At 41.2% G+C, this 19,920-nt stretch overlaps 1 protein-coding gene across 1 annotated transcript in view; it reads right to left on the bottom strand.

Annotated features, from left to right (window-relative positions):
• Window positions 1-3,734: 3,734 nt before the first annotated feature.
• Window positions 3,735-19,920, bottom strand: part of BAIAP2L2 (BAR/IMD domain containing adaptor protein 2 like 2) — a 28,028-nt gene continuing 11,842 nt past the window's right edge. Inside the window, exons 5-14 of the mRNA XM_060777031.2 lie at window positions 19,778-19,849; window positions 18,802-18,918; window positions 17,485-17,631; window positions 16,602-16,742; window positions 14,876-15,014; window positions 12,995-13,235; window positions 10,913-10,984; window positions 9,970-10,144; window positions 4,638-4,678; window positions 3,735-4,448 (exon numbers count right to left, since the gene is read on the bottom strand). Coding sequence (XP_060633014.2) covers window positions 4,373-4,448; window positions 4,638-4,678; window positions 9,970-10,144; window positions 10,913-10,984; window positions 12,995-13,235; window positions 14,876-15,014; window positions 16,602-16,742; window positions 17,485-17,631; window positions 18,802-18,918; window positions 19,778-19,849 — 1,221 coding nt within the window. The 3' untranslated portion in view covers window positions 3,735-4,372. The remainder of the gene's footprint in view (window positions 4,449-4,637; window positions 4,679-9,969; window positions 10,145-10,912; window positions 10,985-12,994; window positions 13,236-14,875; window positions 15,015-16,601; window positions 16,743-17,484; window positions 17,632-18,801; window positions 18,919-19,777; window positions 19,850-19,920) is intronic.

Raw genomic sequence — 19,920 nt, 5'->3', positions numbered from 1 at the left:
TCCTGCAGAATTCAGGGGTTTGTAGTTTAGGGAGGTTTCACTAAACTACAAACTCTTCACTAAACTCTAGTGTGATGAACTAGCAGGTTGGAAACCACTGGTCTAGATCAAGGGAAGTTATAGTCCTCCTCTATTCAACTTTGGACAGATCTCATCTGGAATATTGTGTCCAGTACCAGAATCCAGAATTCAAGAAAGATATAGGTGTCTAGAGAAAGGTGACCAAAATGAGCCAAGTTCTGGAAGCCAAACCCTGTGAGAAACGACTTAAGAGCCCTTCCAGACAGGCCCTATATCCCAGGATCTGATCCCAGGTTTTCTGTTTTAAACTGAATTATATGAGTCTGCGCTGCCAGATAATCTGGGATAAACAGGAAAACTGGGATCAGATCCTGGAATATAGGGCATGTCTGGAAGGGAGCTGGGTGTGTATAGTTTGGAGAACAAAAGGTTGAGAGGGAATATATGTAATAGCCATGTTTAAATATTTGAAAGTATGTCATATTGAGAAGGCAGCAAGCTTGTTTTCTGCAATGGATTCAAATGGAAGGAAGAGAATTCATCTAAGCATTAAGAAGAACTTCCCTATGATAAGAGCTGTTTAATAGCAGAATATGTTGCCTTGGAGTGTGGTGGACTCTCCTTCTCTGGAGATGACTGAATGGCCATCTGTCAAGAGTGCTTTGATCAAGAATTCCAGCATGGCAAGGGATAGGTCTGAATGCCCTTGGGGACCTCTTCTAATTCTATGGTTCTTTCCTGATCAGAAAGTCATCAAATTGGCTGGTGTTCCTTTGCATGCTGCTCTTTTCTCCAGCCTTCCATCAATATGGAACAGGATCTGGATCTTTGGAATAATGCAACAAGACAGATATGCCTGTGGTCTTTTTGATAAATTGTTGAGAGCACTAAATGGCACAATATTCCCAAATGCTAAAGGACCCCAGGAGAGAGGAAAGAAGACAGCTAGGTCCTGCTGCCATCTGGTGGTTGTTACTGAGTGCACAAAAGTTCTCTCTCCCACCCTGGACATTCCACAGATATATTAACCTCACTTAGTTTCCAACAGACCCCTCAACCTCTGAGGATGCCTGCCACAGATGTGGGTGAAATGTCAGGAGAGAATGCTTCTGGAACACAGCCATACAGCTAGGAAAACTCACAGCAACCCATTGATTCCAGCCATAAAAGCCTTTGACAACACATTGTGCTTAAGGTACTGCTTAAAAGTGGGGAGGTATTTAAGGCACCCATAAAGAAATGCCAGAAAAATGCCAGCAATTCGATCAAGGAGGAAGTTTACAAATGAAGCTCTTCAGCAGGGAAGGAAGATGGGACGACAGCACACACACACACACACACACCGTGGCTGGAACCGAGCACAACCTCCAAGATGCCAATGATGGGAAGGCCTTTATATACCTCTGTCTATGTACAGTTGTGTGTCTTGTCAGTGTATAACAACATTGAATGTTTGCCATATATGTGTTCTCTGATCCCCTTTGGGGTGAGAAGGGTGGAATATGAATACTGTGAATTTAAAAAAATCATTACACTGTTATGACTCTCCCTAGAGAAAATAATTCCTCATAAACTAAAATAGCAAGAGTAGGGAAAAAATGGTTTCCTATGGACAATGATCGAGATGGTTTTAAACAGTGTATTTTAATGTTTAGACAAATGTTTTTAATGTTTATGTATTCATATAATGGAATCATGTCCTGGCATTGAATATTTGCTGTATATATGCTGTGCTCCACCCTGAGTTCCCTCCAGGGTGAAAAGGGCGGAATATCAGTGTTCTAAATAAATAATAAATACAGACACATTTTACCTTCTCTGTTCCTTTCCATAAGAGATGTCTGTTGGCGCATGCAAGCAATCAGTGAGTATGTGTGTGTCAACTGCAAAATAAGATGCACAAAGCTGATTGGTCAAGCAATGCGCAGGGTGATGGCTGAGCCTGGAACTTTTGGATACTGTTGCATTTTTGTTCAGGCTCAAGCTATTCAGGTGTAGAAAGATGAAGAGAAAAGCAGAGAGAAAAAGACTGATTTGCTTCTTGTTTGCTTAAAGATGGTTTCTCCACATGGACAAAGAAATACAATTTTAAATCTCTCTGAAAGGACATTTAGTGAGTTGATGCAACTGATCATATTGTGGATATGTTGATCTGAACTAAGAAGACTAAACAACTTGTTCTTTACTGTTCACCTGTGTGACATATTTTCTTACCCTGGCAAGGCAGTGTGTGGGCTGATCAAACAGGAACAACACGTGGTTTGTTTTCCGCCACAATGTCCTCATGCTTGGAACTAAGTTATGTCCCTCACCCCTTATTGGAAGGCCACACTTGAATTACAAACTCTGAATCAGGAGATGGTGTTTTTTTTTAAGTTTCTTTATTTTATGAAACAGTTTTGTTATTACTATTTACAGAAGCAAAACGGGGAAGGAGAGAAGAAAACTAGGCAACTCAACTGCAGCTCCCTCATCAGTTCTAGAGCTATTCCAAATTCTGCTTATCGAGGTGGGCACAACTTAAGGTTGCCCTCTTAAGGGGACTGAGTGAGTAAAACCATCTTTAGCAACAGAGTTATCTACATCTTTTGAGTATTTCTGCAAATGGAAGTCAAAAGTCACCTTTACTATCTGACTTATTGTGCAATGGATACTTCCCTCAGCTTTTTCAGAACTAAATACTTTAAATGGCTAATGTCATCTATAGACAGGATTGGCTGGGATTCCTTGAAATTTCTTTTTATTGCCCTCCTTGCAGATATTACTCTCTTCAAAACTGCCCACAATAGCAAAAAAACAAAACAAACAATATAATAATATAGGCTTAATCTAGGCATGGGCAAACTTGGGACCTCCAGGTGTTTTGGACTTCAACTCCCACAGTTCCTTACAACCTCAGGCCCCTTCCTTTTCCCAGCCACTTAAGAACTACATTCATATTCTGCCCTCTTAAATGTATCTTGGGAGTGGAGAGAGGATCATGTAGTCCTCCAAATGGTGATGGATTGTAATTCCCATCATCCCATGCTATTAGCTATGCTAGTTTGGACTGACGGGAGCTGACAACTAACGATATCTCCTCTCTTCAGCATATACCAAAAGCATATTTCATGATGATTCTGTTTGTACTTTTTATCCACTTATCATTATATGTTGCATTTCAACAGCATTAATCGTGAATCCGATCTGCATATAATATTAGTCTTTTTTTCATGTCAAGAGCAATTTATTTAAATTTTATTTAAAACTTTTATATCCCGATCTTCTCTATCTCTGTAGAGGGACTCAGACTGAAGGTAGGGAAGGAGGAAAGAGAAGGAAGACAAGACAAAAAGGAAGGAAGGGAGGGAGGGAGGGAGGGAGGGAGGGAGGAGAAAGAGGGGGGATGGAGGGGGGGAAGAAAGAGGGAAGGAGGGACAAAAGGATGGAAGGAAAGGAGGGAGGGAGAAAGAATGAAGGAGGTAAGGATGCGAGGGAGGGAAGGAGGAAGGAAAGAGGGAAGGAGGGAAAGACAAAAGGGAAGGCAGGGAGGGAGGAGAAAGAGAGAGGGGGAAGGAGGGAGGAAAGAGGGAAGGAAGGAAGGACAAAAGGGTGAAAGGGAAGGAAGGAAGGAAGGAAGGAAGGAAGGAAGGAAGGAAGGAAGGAAGGAAGGAAGGAGAAAGAGGGAAAGGAGGAAGGAGGAAGGAAAGAGAGAAGGAAGGAAGGAGAAAGAGGGAAAGGAGGAAGGAGGAAGGAAAGAGAGAAGGAAGGATAGGATAAGATGGTGAGAGAGAGGAGGACCTGAGAAAAGAGCCCAAGGGCCTGCATCCAGGCCTGGGTTTGCCAATACCTGTGCTATCCTATGGGTGTTGATCACATTCTTACGACCACAGACTACACAAAAGACATAAAGATACTGTTTTGGCTAGGAAATGTAGGGTATCCTCCCAAAGACAAACTATTAACCTTTGATCACTCAAAAAATGTGATGCCCTCAACAGCAAAACAGAAAACAATCTCTGCAAAACGCATGCCAACAAATGCACATTGTGTGGAAACATAATCAACCATACTGGGAGATCCTGAATATACTGTTGGACCCCCATTCTCATCATCCCCCGAAAATAGTGAGGGATGATGGGAATTGTATTTTGTCAACAAGGGCCCCATCTTTCCCAACCCTGTTCAAAAAGAATGTAGCAAAAAGAACCAAAGTCCCAGATCAAAGCAGGTACAATATGTCAGGCTCAAAGTCTGCCCCATTTTCACTTAAGAGAATCCATTCTGCACATGGTGTTGACCCATGTTCAAGACGAAGAAGCGTCCTGTACATCTTTGACTGCCACCAATGACTCAAATCCATAGCGAGCTTTCACTTGACGATGGGCGCTGATCTATCATTGGTCACAGTTGGGCGCAGTTTGACCGTGGCAAAAGGGTTGGTGCCTCTAGATGGAGGGAAAGGAAAGGAAGACATTACATCTCTGAAAAATGCCTCTGAGTGCACCAGGGTAATTCATTGCCTGTTTCTTTTTTCTTTTTTATCAAAGGAAAAAGCGATCCAGGGAGAATATTAAATATTAAAAGTAGATTATTCAAGAGAATACAGATATTTTCAAGCAAGAGTTCAGACTTACTTGGGGAACAGCTCCGGAGGATGCTCCCATCCTGCCGGCTTCTGCAACAAAGCAAAAATATGGTGACTACTGCGAGCAGAATAGTCTGTGAGGTTTCAGCAGAGGCAACACAAGACAGGAAGGAACACACCAAACACACACACACATATATAAGCTTAGATGATGTCTACACCACTGATTTCAAAGCAGTCCAGACACAGATACAAAGCATATCCACTCCACAGAGACCAGATCCATGCTTTCCTTCTGGACGCACCAACATCACAGAAAATGCAGGTCAGATGTGTATATTGTAGGTATGATCCTACAATGTAGTCTTACTCTACCAAGATTTCTGGCTATACAGAGAATGGACACCTCAGTATTCTGTCCTTCCATCTGAGTTGTGTGAAGCAAAAGTGGAATGCAGATATGGCTGCAGAAAATTGTAAAGGCACACTCAATCATACAACTTGTCTCCAAATGCAGAGAACTTAAGTCTCCTTTCTCATGTGTATAGGTGGCCATGTTTTAACCTAACCAAAGCAATTTGGTATTAAAAATACTCCAAAAAGTATAAGAAGAGGGGTTTTAATATGTGTTCAGTGTTGGGGGTGATCCTGCTTATGCATTATAGATCATAAGCCCCAAAGAAAACTGCAGGCCTTTGGTTTGATAATATGAATTTGCTGTTAGAACCAAAACCTTTCTATTAAATTAGTCAAAAGGGTGCCAAATAGTTTTTTCTATTTTAGCCTCCCCTCCCCCTATTTTTGGTTCATAAGGAGAGTTTTGGTTCATAGGGTTGTTGTAGGCTTTTCGGGCTATATGGACATGTTCTAGAAGCATTCTCTCCTGACATTTCACCTGCATCTATGGCAAGCATTCTCAGAGGCTGTGAGATCTAGTTCATAGTTTGTAAGAACCATCGATAATGGAATATGCTGTCTCAGAGTGTAGTGGAGTATCCTCTGGAAATTTTTAAACAGATGCTGGATGGGAGTGGTTTAACTGTGTATTCCATCTTATGGTCTTTTGTGGTCTCTTCCACCTATGTCTCTGTGATTGTATGAACTTGCTTTTGAAGGATCCGTTTTATATATTTGCAAATGTCTTGACCCACCCAGAAGAGGAAGATTCTACCTCTAGCAAAATTTGCCTGCTGAAATTAGAAGGAAGAAATTATTTATTGTTAAGTGTGGTGCCACCTTACCTGGCGCCTGATCCTGAAGTCACTTTTCCTCTATCACACCTGTCAAAGTTCTTCTGTGTCAGTTCACTACACCACCTAATTCGTAAATCCAGGGTTTCTTTTTGTCTTGTCTTATCCAGATTTAGAAAAAAGCTTTTGAGTACTTCTTGATCAGTAGTTCTCAACCTGTGTGTCCCCAGATGTTTTGGCCTACAACTCCCAGAAATTCAAGTCAGTTTACCAGCTGCTAGGATTTCTGGGAGTTGAAGACCAAAACATCTGGAGACCCACAGCTTGAGAACTACTGATCTAGAAGTACTCAAAAACTTTCTTCTAAATCTCTTCTCCTTTCTACAAAAGTAAAGGACATTCTGTGCTGCACACTGACAGTGTACTTTGGAGCAAAATGGCATGCCACAGCCCCTGCTGCATTGCAACCTCAGTTATAACACCAGTCATGGGACAGCTCTCCACCCCACCAGGAAGGGCTCCATCCACCCGAAGTTGCCTTACCCACATCACAGTATGTTCTCCAATCTGTCTAGATATGGCAACATTCATAAATCCAGGAATTCTTTTTAGTCTTGTCTTATCCAGAATGTATACTATTGCTCCTAATGGTTTCCCTAAACATATATTTCCTCGTGCATGGAAAGCTTACATAACAGGGCAGAATGAGATTTTTGGCTTACAGCTGATTTCAGTCTACAGCAATGTGTAAATACGTTTCAACAACCCCACGGCACACAAGGCTGTGTTCACACAAACATAAGCACACAGCATTAGGTACTTTGGCAGTGATTATTCAAGATGTTTTCCTTTGGTTTCTTTCTAGTCTATGCTATGAAATGCATCTCTGGACTGTGCAGATTTCTGATTCTTCTTACTGCTTTTATAGATGAACATACAAACTCCTTTATATTGAGTTGGATCTTTCAACTCTGCAACATAACACTATTTATTCCAAGTCAAAGATACTGAATATATATGTTTTTCATTCTTGTAGCTCAAAATGTTTTATTTGGACTGGTCTGGGAAAGAAACTGGAATGTACTCCATTACATATAAAGTCTTGAGCTCTTCCATTGAGCTATGGTCTCCCATCTCCAGTCATTAATATGTTTTTTTTAATTCTCATCAGAAACTTCAAAGTCCTCAGTTTCCATCAGTACTAGCATTGATCTACTTTCGGAGCTTCTTATTCTTCAAGCCCCTTTTGGAAAAGGCAACCCCAACCCCAAAGTACCCAACAGAGAAAGACAGACAAGGAGGGCACTTCCCTCCGATGGCCAGACACCACCCCAGTTCAACACTCAATGTCCTACTGTTAGCAGAAAGAGGTGCTGCCCCGGAGCCACCAAAAATCAGGTTGGGATGTCATGGAGAAGAGGAGGGAACTGAAGGGACCCTGGGAAGTGAAAGAGAAGTGACTGAGACTCTTCCCAAAAAGACATTGACCATGATTGGCATGGAGAGAAGTAATGGGCTAGAGGCAGACCAAGAAGAGTTCCTTTGAGGCAAAGAATGGCCAATACAATCTAAAGGAGAAAAACAGCTCAGAGGAGGCCCACCAAAAAAGCCTGAATGAGGACCAGAAGGAGGTGTAACAAGAAGAATCACTGAATCTGTCAGAGGCTCTGTTGATCCAGAAGGCTACCAAGAGAGAACTGGAGGGAAATTATTTGGCCATTTAGGGCCACACAAGGTGTAAGGTTAACAGCATGAATGCAACTGACATGCTGTTTGCATTGGAAGGGAAGCAAACCTCCATTGGTGCCAATGGACGCTTCCCTCCTAATGTAAATAAAAGATTTGGGGAAGCAATTTTCATTAGGACCATGTCCAGGAGAGAAGTTAAACTCTAAGCAGTCCTCCAGCTGCTTGGAGGTATCTGCGGCTGCTGACTTCATTTTTCAAAAGTGTACATTAATTCCATTCAACTGGTCTAGGTGGTCCTAATCTCTGCAAGGAAGATGCTGCTGCAAAAATACTTGATGTAATAAAGATAGCACTATTGTTCTAACTTGTTCACATGTTTTAGGGTGGGACAGAAAATTCAGTATCCCCCTTCTCATACATCTCTCAGTTACAAACATACACACTTGATTGTTGTTATTGCCTCATCAGACAGGAACCATGTTTCTTCGAGTGGTCATGTGTGAAATTTGCACATATAGGTTTTGTGTGCAGGTGCAGGACAGCTCAGAATTCTCCTTAGCTTTAAGAAACCCTTGAAAGTAGCTCCATCCACCCTGCCCTGGAGGATATAACTATCAGGTGGGGCTAGCATCTCAGTTCCTTTTTGTCCACAGTGTTAGCAGGAGCAAGGGATTTCTCTTAGATAAGTTTCCTTATTAAGTATTGAATCTCCTGCCTACTGCAGTTTCTTTCCATATTGGCCTTTGGTTTGTTTGACTTTTCTTCTGTGTGGCCTGTGGTGATGTTGCCTCATCATTCACTCTGGCATCAATGTTTTCTAGATTGCCCCCCTTTTTATCTAGAGGCATGGTGCAAAAGCATGATGAACCACTTGGTCTTGGAAATTGTCAGAACTGGCTATGCCATCCAGTTAGCTAACCTTTCCCCAGTTGTGTGCATTCAGACTACACCCCCTTCCACCCCCTAAGGAAGGAGATACAGGCCTTGCTCCAGAAAGGCACAATCCACCAGAATATCCCAGATGTTTCTTGTTTCTGGAAGCAAAGAGTAATGGAAGGACAATGGCCTTTATCCAGTCTTAGACTTCTGCATGTTTAATCATTACATTAAGCCACACAACATCAAAATGGTGACATTGTCTATCATTCTGCCATTACTCAAGAAGGACGCCTGATTTGCAATGGGCCATCTGGAAGATGCTTATTTTCATATTTCTATCAGGACTCAGCATAATAGGATTTGCTCTTTTTGGGTGGGTGCTAGGCATATTCATTTAATGTTCTTCCTTTTGGCCTTTGTACAGCATCTGGGCAGCTCGCCTCTGCCTTAAGGCCATGAAGGTGGCTCCTTTATATAGATGATGGGTTCCTTGGGGCTGACACCAGATCTAGGCTCACCTTGTGTCCACCTTGTCTCTGCTCCAGAGACTCGGCTTGGTGGTCATCCATGAGACGTCTACTCTTATGTTGACCCAACATATCTGCATCATAAGAGCCACCAAGAATTTCTTAAAGCTATAGAGAATTCTGAGCTGTCTTGCACCTCTGCATAAGATCCATATGTGCAATTTCACAGAGACTATGAAGAAGAACTCTGATTAGCAGTGAAAGTTGATGTCATAGGACAAATAGGGACTCTCCACTCTCCAGTCACTCCCAGCCGGTGGCAGCATTACAGGGGCATGGTGTGTGTGGACCATATTGGATGACACCCAAATTATTGTCTATAAAACAAATTGTGCATTGGTTCAGCAAAAATATATTATTTTTATTTTAAAATATCCCTGTAGCTAGATATAACCACAACAACCTTTTGGGTAAACCCAGATTGTGTGTACTATGTCAATATATCTAAAACCCTATGCTAATTTATTTTTTGAATCTTCTAATATGCATGCCCTTCTGTCAGAGCTATCATTATTACCGAATTCCAATGGTGTTTCGAATCATGTGGTTTTGTCTGCACTGCCTGCAAGCATAAATAGTTGTTTTTGTTGTTGCTAGTTTATTACAGCCACTAACTGTCAAATATTATTGGCCACATACAGTGACCATGTGTTTACTTTCCAACACTATATGAAGCCTATCATTTGGATGATTGGACCGGGCTCTTACATATGGTATTACAGTAGCCTGAAGCTACACTCTAGGGCAACAGTCTGTTGCAGAGCTTGGAAAGGTCAATCTTTTGTATTCCAGAGAATCCCTTAGTCAGCAAAACCAGTTCATGGGTGCCATATTGCCTGGGTAATGTGTGAACTTGACCAAAGCCATTCCTCTTGCCAAAAGCTCTCAACATATGGTATCACTTCTCCAGAAGCACAAAGTGGTAAGAGTTTGCCTGCCAGTGTAGCAGTCTATTTATCAGGGATGTTTTAGCTATGGATTCCTACACTGGCAGAAGATGGCACTGTCTTTGAGGGTCTCTTCAATTCTATGATCTGTTGTGGTTAAAAAAAAGCCCTTTTCATATACCTCGAATATGATTACTGCGAAACCTTACCTTGGGGTCTGTGGTGCTTGATGCATTACTCGTGCTGCTCCGTCGGCTGCCTGCCATCAATGGAAGAGAAGGGCTTGGAGACTGGGGCCGGCTGTGGTTGTGCCAGTGATCAGGAGGGGCGCTAGGTCGATCCAGGAGGTCCTCATTGCTGTGAGTGCTCCGCAGAGGGAAGGCTCTGAGCAAACAGGAAGAGGGAAAGATGATCAAGGCAGGTGCAACAAAGTCTTGGACTGTTGCTTTTTCAAAAACCAACTAGCTGTGTTTTCTGGGAGATCTGGGGAGTTATAGCCCAGAAAAGGTAACTTTTGCAAGCCCTGGAAATGGAAAGGAGTAAGTGTGACTTTCAAGACTTTATTTTGTCTTGATCTTTAAAACTCCCATTATGAATGTAGACATATTTTTTTTCTATCTCATCTTCTTCCCTTATCTTAACAGCAACCGTATGAAGTTTACTTGACTGAGCAAGAGTGACTGCAGGTATATATATACACTGTATAATTAATCCTGTTTGACACTAATTTAACTGCTGTGGCTCAATGCTATGGAATCCTGGGAGCTATAGTATTATAAGAACTTTAGCCTTCTCTGCTAAGGAGTGTTGGTAGCTCACAAAACTACAACTCCCATGATCCCCTAGTTATTGAGCCATGGAAGTTAAAGAGGTGTCAAATTGCAGTAATTCCTCACTGTATCAGTGGTTCCCAACCTTTGGTCCTCTAAGTCTCTTGGACTTCAACTCCTGGAAATCCCAGCCAGCTTACCAGCTTTTAGGAATTGTGGGAGCTGAAGTCCAAAACACTTGGAGAACCAAAGATTGGGAACCGCTGGTAGATGCATCTTGCATAGGATTCAAAGTTGGCTGGGGATCTAAACCCAGTGTTTCACAGGACAAATAATATAATAGATAAGTGACTTTGCCACTGGTTATTCAAGATGACAATACCTTGTTGCTATCTCCTCGGGGTCTCTCGTTTCCTCCAGTGTTTTCACAAAAGCTTCTGGAAACCAGCCACTCCTAAAACCAAGGATATATAATCACAATCACCGCCATCAGATTTATACATACTCCACCTTTTTCCAAGCTGGAGACTCCAGGCAGCTTGCAAATAAAAATGATTACAATATAGCTAATATATATCAAAGGTCATATTAAAATAGAATTAAACTATTAATAATATCAAAATAATTTAAAATAGATAGCTAAATGTGATAAAACAGGTAAAACTGTACCTGCTTTTATCAATAAAGTAGCTTCTTAAAAAACTCTTTCTTCAAAATCTTCCAATCTAAAGCCCCTTAAAAAGATTTTTGCCTGCCACGTGGCAACATCAACCACACTCTATATAAATCAACGCCCTATACTGTACAGTCAGCTCTCCGTTTTCAGAGATTCATAATCTACAGAACAATGGCTTGAATATATATATAAAATCCACAAAGCAAAACTTGATTTTGCCATTTTGTGTAAGGGATATTATTTTACTATGCTATTGTATATAATGGGATTTGAATATCCATGGATTTTGGTATCCACAGGAGGTCCTGGAACCAAATCCCAGCAGATAACGAAGGTCTATTGTACTTTTTGTTTGTCTGATCCTTTCCCCTAAAACACAATTTCTTTTTGTAGGGTGTTCACTCTTCAAATTATGGCAGCAGAGGACAAACAAATTTTACTCCACAATCTTTGGGTCACTCAGTGGATGTCAATTCAGTGAACTTGATCATGATGGCTGGAACTGAGTTGGAGAACCCACCCATGAGAGAAGAGTCCATTTATAATTAATTCAAGATGATCTACTGTAAATACTTGAGTATAAGCTGAGTTTTTCAGCCCTTTTTATTATTTTTATTATAGTTATTTATTATTTTACTCTGTTGTTATGATTATTCTTCTTATTAGAATCATAGAATCATAGAGTTGGAAGAGACCTCATGGGCCATCCAGTCCAACCCCCTGCCAAGAAGCAGGAAAATTGCATTCAAAGCACCCCGACAGATGGCCAACCAGCCTCTGTTTAAAATAATACATTTTACTCTATTATTATTTTATTACATTTATTATTTTACTCTATTTATTATTATTACATTTATTATTTTACATTATTGTTACTATATTTACATCATTTTACACTACTATTATTATTACATTTATTATTTTACTCTATTTATTATTGTTATTATTACAGTTATTTCTTTTACTCTATTATTACTGCTATTATTACAATTCCATTATTTTACTCTATTATTATTATTATTATTATTATTATTACATTTATTATTACATTTATTATTTTACTCTCTTTATTATTATTGGAAGGATACGTAAGCACATTTACATTGAACAAAGTAGAATATTGGTTTAATCAGAGTTGGACAGTCATCTTAAATTACAGTTTTATGTAAATATTCAAAATCATGTAACCTACTAATCCCTCAATTAATGTCATTTTATTGGCATCTGTTTTTATTTTGAAATTTACCAGTAGCTGCTGCATTTCCCACCCTCGGCTTATACTTGAGTCTATATGTTTTCCCAGGTTTTTTTTGCTAAAATTGGGTGCCTTGGCTTATATTCAGGTCGGCTTATACTTGAATATATACGGTAAATCTCTCTAATGGCTGTAGCTAGAGACATTGATCCTCCAGAAAAGACGTCTGCCCCAACAAGTAAACTTTACTTTACTCCAGTCCCCAGATTTCTAGCATTGCAGAGACTGGAACATTGAAAATTGTTTGTATCTCCTTGATCTGCGATCATTGTATTTCCCTGGGAACTTTACCTGTCACTTTTCCTTGGATGCTTATATCATATTTCTAAATGAAGTTTTGTTACTGAGGTGATACAAATTTGGGGACAGAGGGGAAATTTCATGGAAGGGAAGGTGGAGAATTATTTGGTGGAGCCCTGCTCTCTTCACCCCTGTTCTTGTACTCCTGATCTCACCAAATGATTTGAAGCCCTTTACGCCAAATAACTTTTGATCCTAACAGAATCCATTGACTCATATCTGGGCAGACTTACATGGATGTACCTTCCAGCTTGCCATACAACCAACCATTTTGTGCATCCGGTATCAGCACGGTGACAATGTCCCCAACGCTGAATTGCAAAAGGGTCTGGTTGGAGCCAGAGACATGAGCTGCTATTGCTTGGACTCTCTGCCCAGTGCTCCTGCTCCCTTCTTTAGTTCCCACTTCTCCTCTTCCTGTTGTCTTCTCTCCCAAGGAGCTAGAACGGGAACGTTGACCAGCGGAGAGGGAACCTGTAAATTAGAAAGAAAGGAAAATTTTCAGAGCCCGTCTATTGCATTACTGAAGAATCCCAGCTCTGACAGCATATTAGAACAAATAGGTTTAACCAGAGGCGGCCCTAGGTAATTTTCAACGGTAAGCAAACAGTATTTTGTCCCCCCCCCCCCCGCCAACCAATCACTGATATATATTTTCTGTTCATCGTGGGAGTTCTGTGTGCCATATTTGGTTCCATTCCATCATTGGTGGAGTTCAGAATGCTCTTTGATTGTAGGTGAACTATACATCCCAGTAACTACAACTTGCATATGTCAAGGTCTATTTTCCCCCAAGAGCGCCTCAAGAGTGTCCCTGGGCAAAATCAACTATACTGCAAATGCTTACTTTGCGTAATGGGTTGAGCCGCCCCTGGGTTTAACCACAAACAGGATAAATGATACTTTTTGTCTCCTAGATTCTCTATAGATTGCATCAACTGTCCATCAGCAAAAATGGAAATAGCTGGTTGAATGGATTCTTTTTCCCATTTGCATTCTCATGTGTCTTGCAGGTTTGGGAGGCGTTCAAGAGAGCCAGAAAGAGCAAAGAGAAATCCAAATGGCCAAAGAGAAGTTTCCTGTATGATGTGGCTGAAACTCTATTGTCAGGATTCTTGGAGACTGTAAGAAATCAGTTGATGAGTGTGTTAGCTGAAAATGCAAAAGCACTGAGCTGATTGGTTGGGCCACGCCCAGGGAGCTAGCTGAGCCTGGGCTTTTTGGCAACAGTTACATTTTTGGGCTTGAGCTGTGCAGGTGCTTGTAGAGAGAGAGAGAGAGAGAGAGAGAGAGAGAGTTCTTGCTTCATGAGCTGCTTGAAGGGAATTTTCCACATGGACACCTAAAGACCAATTTGAATCTTTCTCAAAGGACGTTGTGTGAATCAATGCAATTGTTCACATGAATGTATATATGTTACTCTGCATTACTGTTACAAAAAGTAAACATCTTGTTCTTTTCTGATCATCTGCGTGGCAGTTTTGGTGGATAAATGTGTGGATAAAATGTGAACTACTCGTGATTTTCAATACGCCAACAAAGATCAGTGGTCATACCTACTTAATATTGATTCTTTATATTTATGTTCTGACTTCCTTCCAAGAGATAAAGTTACCATACATATAATTGTCCCATCTCCTCACACAAATCCATTCAAATTACTTAAGGGCCCTATTGCGCTACACTGTCATAGCACTATTATTCCACTTGAGCTGCCAATGACAACATCATATGAAATAATGCAATTTGCAGTTTGGGGCAGTATATTAATAATTGTCAGTCAGAGAGCTCTTGGGCCTCACTGAACCAGAACGCCATGGAATTACCATGGCTGGTAAAGTGAAATAGTATAGAAATAACAGTATAGTATGATGAAGATCTATGAGTCAGCCTTAGGTCCAAGGTGAGCTTTTAGGCTAACTGAGGTTTTGAGCCTGAATCTCCCCAGTTCTAATTCAACACTTTTAATTACACAAGGTCTTCACTATTCAGGTTTAGCACTCATCAAGACCTAGGTTTCAGCACTACTTTGGACAGAATCCCAATTCATGATGGGAAAATGTCTACCAGTGAATTTTCTAAACCTGGCTTGTGATTCTTCTCTCCCATCTTACCAGCAGATGGAGTTCTTGAGATAGGTCTCCTTCTTGGTTCTGGTTGAGGGGAAGTCAACGTTTCTATGGTCTCCTGAGGAAAAGGGCTGAGACTTCGTCCTGCTGTTACAGAACTGAAATCACTCAGGGGCCTTGGAGGCTGCAATAAATTAAGAAAAATAAGAGTAAGCACTCAAGGTAAGTTATTTCAGAGGAGAAGACCAACTGAGCCAATCAAATGTATGCTGAAAAAAAATCTGTATTTATTTCTCTCACTATTTGGTTTTGGAGATTTAGAATTGTCATCTAATCCACACATCACCAGAGTATATAATTGGAGATTTATGGAAATTACAAAACAGAAGAATTCATGGAAAGTTTCATTTTCAGCCTTGGTAGCCCAAATGTTCTTGGACTACAACACCTTCTGAGAGCTTAAGTTCAACAACATCTAGCAATCCAAGAATAGAAATCACTGCTTTAGGAGGACACATACAGGAAGCTAGACAAAAAGTCGATTATCTTTGTGAAATAAGTACAAAATAGTCACAAGAAAGGCTTGATTCCATCCTGACATAACTAATGTGGTGACTAATCTATATAACATCTTTATAATGTGATAGCTCAGTTGCAAAACAATGAGTATTTCCCTATCACAGCCAAGTTTCCTATTAAATAAATACAGTACACTTCAAAGGAAGCTGAAATGACCATATCCAAGGACAAACTTACCATTTAGTCCTCATTTAATCCTAGTAATTGGCCTTATGGGTGATAAGGATGAAACATAAGTGGGTCTAATGCAACTTTTCTCAACCTGAGAGTCGGGGCCCCTGGGGGTGTCATGAGGGGGTGTCAGAGGGGTTGCCAAAGACCATCAGAAAACACAGTATTTTCTGTTGGTCATGGGGGTTCTGTGTGGGAAGTTTGGCCCAATTCCATTGTTGATGGTGGAGTTCAAGGTCTATTTTCCCCAAACTACACCAGTGTTCACATTTGGACATATTGAGTATCAGTGCCAAGTTTGGTCCAGATCCATCATTGTTTGATTCCACAGTGCTCTCTGGATGTACGGCTCCAAAACTCAAGGTCAATGCCCACCAAACCCTTCCAGTGTTTTCTGTTGGTCATGGGAGTTCTGTGTGCCAGGTTTGGTTCAATTCCATCATTGGTGGAGTTCAGAATGCTCTTTGATTGTAGGTTAACTATAAACCCCAGCAACTACAACTCCCAAATGACAAAATCAAACACCAGTATTCGAATTTGGATGTATCGGATATTTGTACCAAATTTGGTCCAGTGAATGAAAGTACATCCTGTATATCAGATATTTACATTAATATTCATAACAGGAGCAAAATTACAGTTATGAAGTAACAATAAAAATAATTTATGGTTGGGGGGGTCACTACAACATGAGGAACTGTTTTAAGGGATTGTGAAATTAAGAAGGTTAAGAACCACTGGATCTAACGCATACTTATGACAGTATGACAGCATGATGTGATAACACCCTTTTTTGCCAAATTACAAAGCTCCTAACGTTTAGCCAATCCTTACAAAGAAAACAACTGCAACCCCAACATCGTTTGGGTTGATTTCCCCTGCGTCTTGAAATCTCCCTACAAAATGCCACTTAGCCTCAGAAAGTATTTTGTTTCCTGCCCTTGACAGTTCTATCCTGGAAGTAATCTACGGTAGGAATTCTCCCTTCTCAAGTTCCATGAGCTGTGTTCGTCTTTCTTACCATCTCCATGTGGGTGGGAGTCAAGCGGCCACTTGGGTGACCCGGGCTGTGGGCTGTGGAAAGCAAGTTCAGGGCAGGATTGCGTGTGGCCTCCAGCTGCTCCTTCCACAGTGGTACCTTGCTTTGAAGGATGACCCGGGCCTTAGCAGAAGTAAAGACAAGAAAATACTGTAGAAACTTGGAAATATACTGACAGAGAGGAAATCAGGGAGTAAGAGCCACCACTTAATACAAAGCAAAATGGGTTTCAACCAAGTTATATGTGCCACAGAAAAGCCTTCCCTCTTCATCAAAGAAGCACCATTCCATTTTGTCTCTTGATTAAGAGTATAGAATAGTTGTGTTCTGGCACAATATCAAAGAGATTTGGAAATCACCTTTTTAAAACTAAACCCAAAACTGAAATCAAATAGTTCATTGGGTTAACTATAGACATTATCAGTTTAAGTGAATCACATTTGACCCTCAGGACAGAAAACAAGAGCAGGAACATAAGATAATGGTATATATTTCTTGTTTTTTTTCTGCCTCTTGAACAATAGAAAGTTGATATCATTCAAATTTTAAATGCTGGATGTTTAAGACTACATGTTGTAAGATATGAAAATGGGCATGCACTTGCTTAGCCTGTGGTGGCCATCTGGGAACCACTGGATCTTTTACTTAATCTGAAATTTCATGCCCCGTTGCTCCCTCCACCAAAAGATCTCCTACTACGATCCTTTAATATCACATGAAAATATCATGGATAGATCTAAATAAATGGACAATTCTCTCCATGGTATTGTTGCATGTCCAAGTCACTTCCAACTTAGTAAAGCTATGATCTTTTCCTGGCAAGAGGGGATTCTTCCTCCCCTCCCTTATATCTGCCTCTCCTCACCCTGGTGTAGAACTGTAGGAAAGTATTGGAGAGCAGCTGGTGCTTCTCTGCTAGAAAACGATAACGCCGTTTCTCCTCCAATTCAGCAGACTGTTGACTCTCGTTGACAAAAGCTTCCATCTCTGTGTGCAGGTGCATCATGTTCTCCTGGAATTATAGGGAGAGAAAGGAGAGAATGAAGGACTTTTGAGACATTCGTTTTCATTAAACAAAGCTTGGGTGGCTATCTTTTAGACATGGGCCCAGAAGTATTTGTCTCATTTGTTTATTTTGTGTTTTTGTTTCGTACCGTTCATCCGGATGGCACAAAATGGTACACACTCCTCCTGTTCAGAATAATTGGTGAACCGAAAGGTAAATGGACCTGTAACATTTTGACCAGCTGATTTTCGGCGCTTGGCTGTAGACCCTGCTAGGGACTCTTCTTGGACTACAACAGCCAAATGCCAAGTGCTTCTTATTTGGTGTTCATCAATGGAACTCTCTGCCCTGGAATGTAGTGGAGGCTCCATCTTTGGAGGCTTTTAAGCAGCGGCTGGATGGCCATCTGTCAGGGGTGCTTTGAATGCAATTTTCCTGCTTGTTGGCAGGGGGTTGGACTGGATGGCGGTTTCTTCCAACTCTATGATTCTGTGGTGCTTGGTGCATTTGGCTGTATGCCCTGCCAGGGCCTACATCTGAGCATGCAAGGCGCTTGGTGCGCTTGGCTGTAGGCTCTGGCAGGTCCACGGCCAAGCACCGAGTGCCTCTTACTCGGCATTCCACGCTCGGCAGTAGGCCTTGCCAGGGCCTACATCCGAGCATGCTGAATGTTGTTGAAGCTGCAAGACACCATTAAATGTTAATCAAGGTGGTCAGTTGCAACATTCACACTTGCCTCAAACAGATAAGAGTTCTTTCTCCCATCCTGGACATTCCACAGATACATAAACCTCATTTGCGTAGTTTCTAACAGACCTTACAACCTCTGAAGATGCCTGCCATAGATGTGTGCAAAATGTCAGGAGAGAATACTTCTGGAACATAGCCATACAGCCCAGAAAACTCACAGCAACCCAGTGATTCCAGCCATGAAAGCCTTCGACAACACATTTAATACCACACTGCCTTTTCAAAGTATATAGTTTACACTGCCAGACCCTCTGTTCTTTTCTTTGGAAATAAACATTTTGCTGTGCTTTTATTTTATTTTACTTATGGCTTGCTGCTGTTTTAGCTTGTTAGTGTGCTTTCATAATTAGTTGCTGGGTTTGTGTATTTTTAACACTGAAAATACCCCAGGTTTTATTTTGGTTTCATCTCTGTGTTGTTCCGCACCTTCATCTCCCGGGCATTCTTGTCTCGAGTTCTCTCCATTCTCCAGAGATCCGACATGCATTTATCTATGTTGGCAGCTCTGCGCCGGTATTCCTTCTCATATCGTTGCCGACTGTCCTATGGGAGCAGACATAGGAAGAATAAAACAAAAGGTTGAATTCCAGACAGAAAAAAGCTAGAATCCCAAAATAAATGTTCAAGACACTTCTAGTCCAAAACTTGGAAAAGTTACTTTTCAATTACTGTTTTTGAGGACATCTCCTTAACTGACACAGAAGTTGATTGTGAGAGTTGTAGTCCAAAAAATAACTTCTGCCAGGCTCTACTGTGGGCTATAGCCATTTCAAATGCTAGCAGATACTCTATGCTGGTGGTTCCCAACCTGTGGTCCATGAACCACCAGTGGTCCACAAGAACTAAAATATGGTCCACGGCTTCACCGTTGCAACAAGAGCAAAACCCTCTTACAGTGCTGAGTCTTATTAAATATGCTTTTCTGTGGGTGAGTGGATGGTGACTACTGGATGGTATATTAGAAACTAAAGCTGATGTGGTCTATCCAGTGCAACTATCAGAAACTAGAGCTGATGTGGGCCATCCAATGCAACTATCAGAAACTAGAGCTGATGTGGTCTATCCAATGCAATTTTCTTAATCAGCACCCCAAATAGCCAAACTAAATCTAAAGTTGACCAAAATCTGTTTCGTAACCCTTTTGGTACTAATATTGGAGAGTGGTCCCTGGTCAAAGTGGTCCCTGGTCAAGTGCTTCCTGGTCAAAAAAGGGGTTGGGAACCACTATGCCATGCTAATCATAAAAACATCTAAGCAGTACAACTTTATGGCAGTCTGCAAGTCGTCACCACTCATGCAGGCAGCAATGAACCATGCTTTTGTGAGCCTTTGGCTCTTCAAGCGCCGCCAGAGTCTGCAATGACGCACAAAGGAGACAAGCCAGAGCCAGGCTGGCACTCACATTGATGAAGTTCATGTCCAGCTTGGTGTTTTTCTCCATATGCTGCAGTAGGTCCACGTGAAAGGTTTGTGCCTGCTCAAGAGAAAAAGAGAGAAAGTTGTCAGAAACAATGACATTCATTGTTCACCTGGCATAATAATTTA

The sequence above is a fragment of the Anolis sagrei genome, chromosome 5 (assembly GCF_037176765.1).
Source record: "Anolis sagrei isolate rAnoSag1 chromosome 5, rAnoSag1.mat, whole genome shotgun sequence".
NCBI classification, from domain to species: Eukaryota; Metazoa; Chordata; class Lepidosauria; order Squamata; family Dactyloidae; genus Anolis; species Anolis sagrei.
This window is presented reverse-complemented; position numbering and strand designations above follow the sequence as displayed.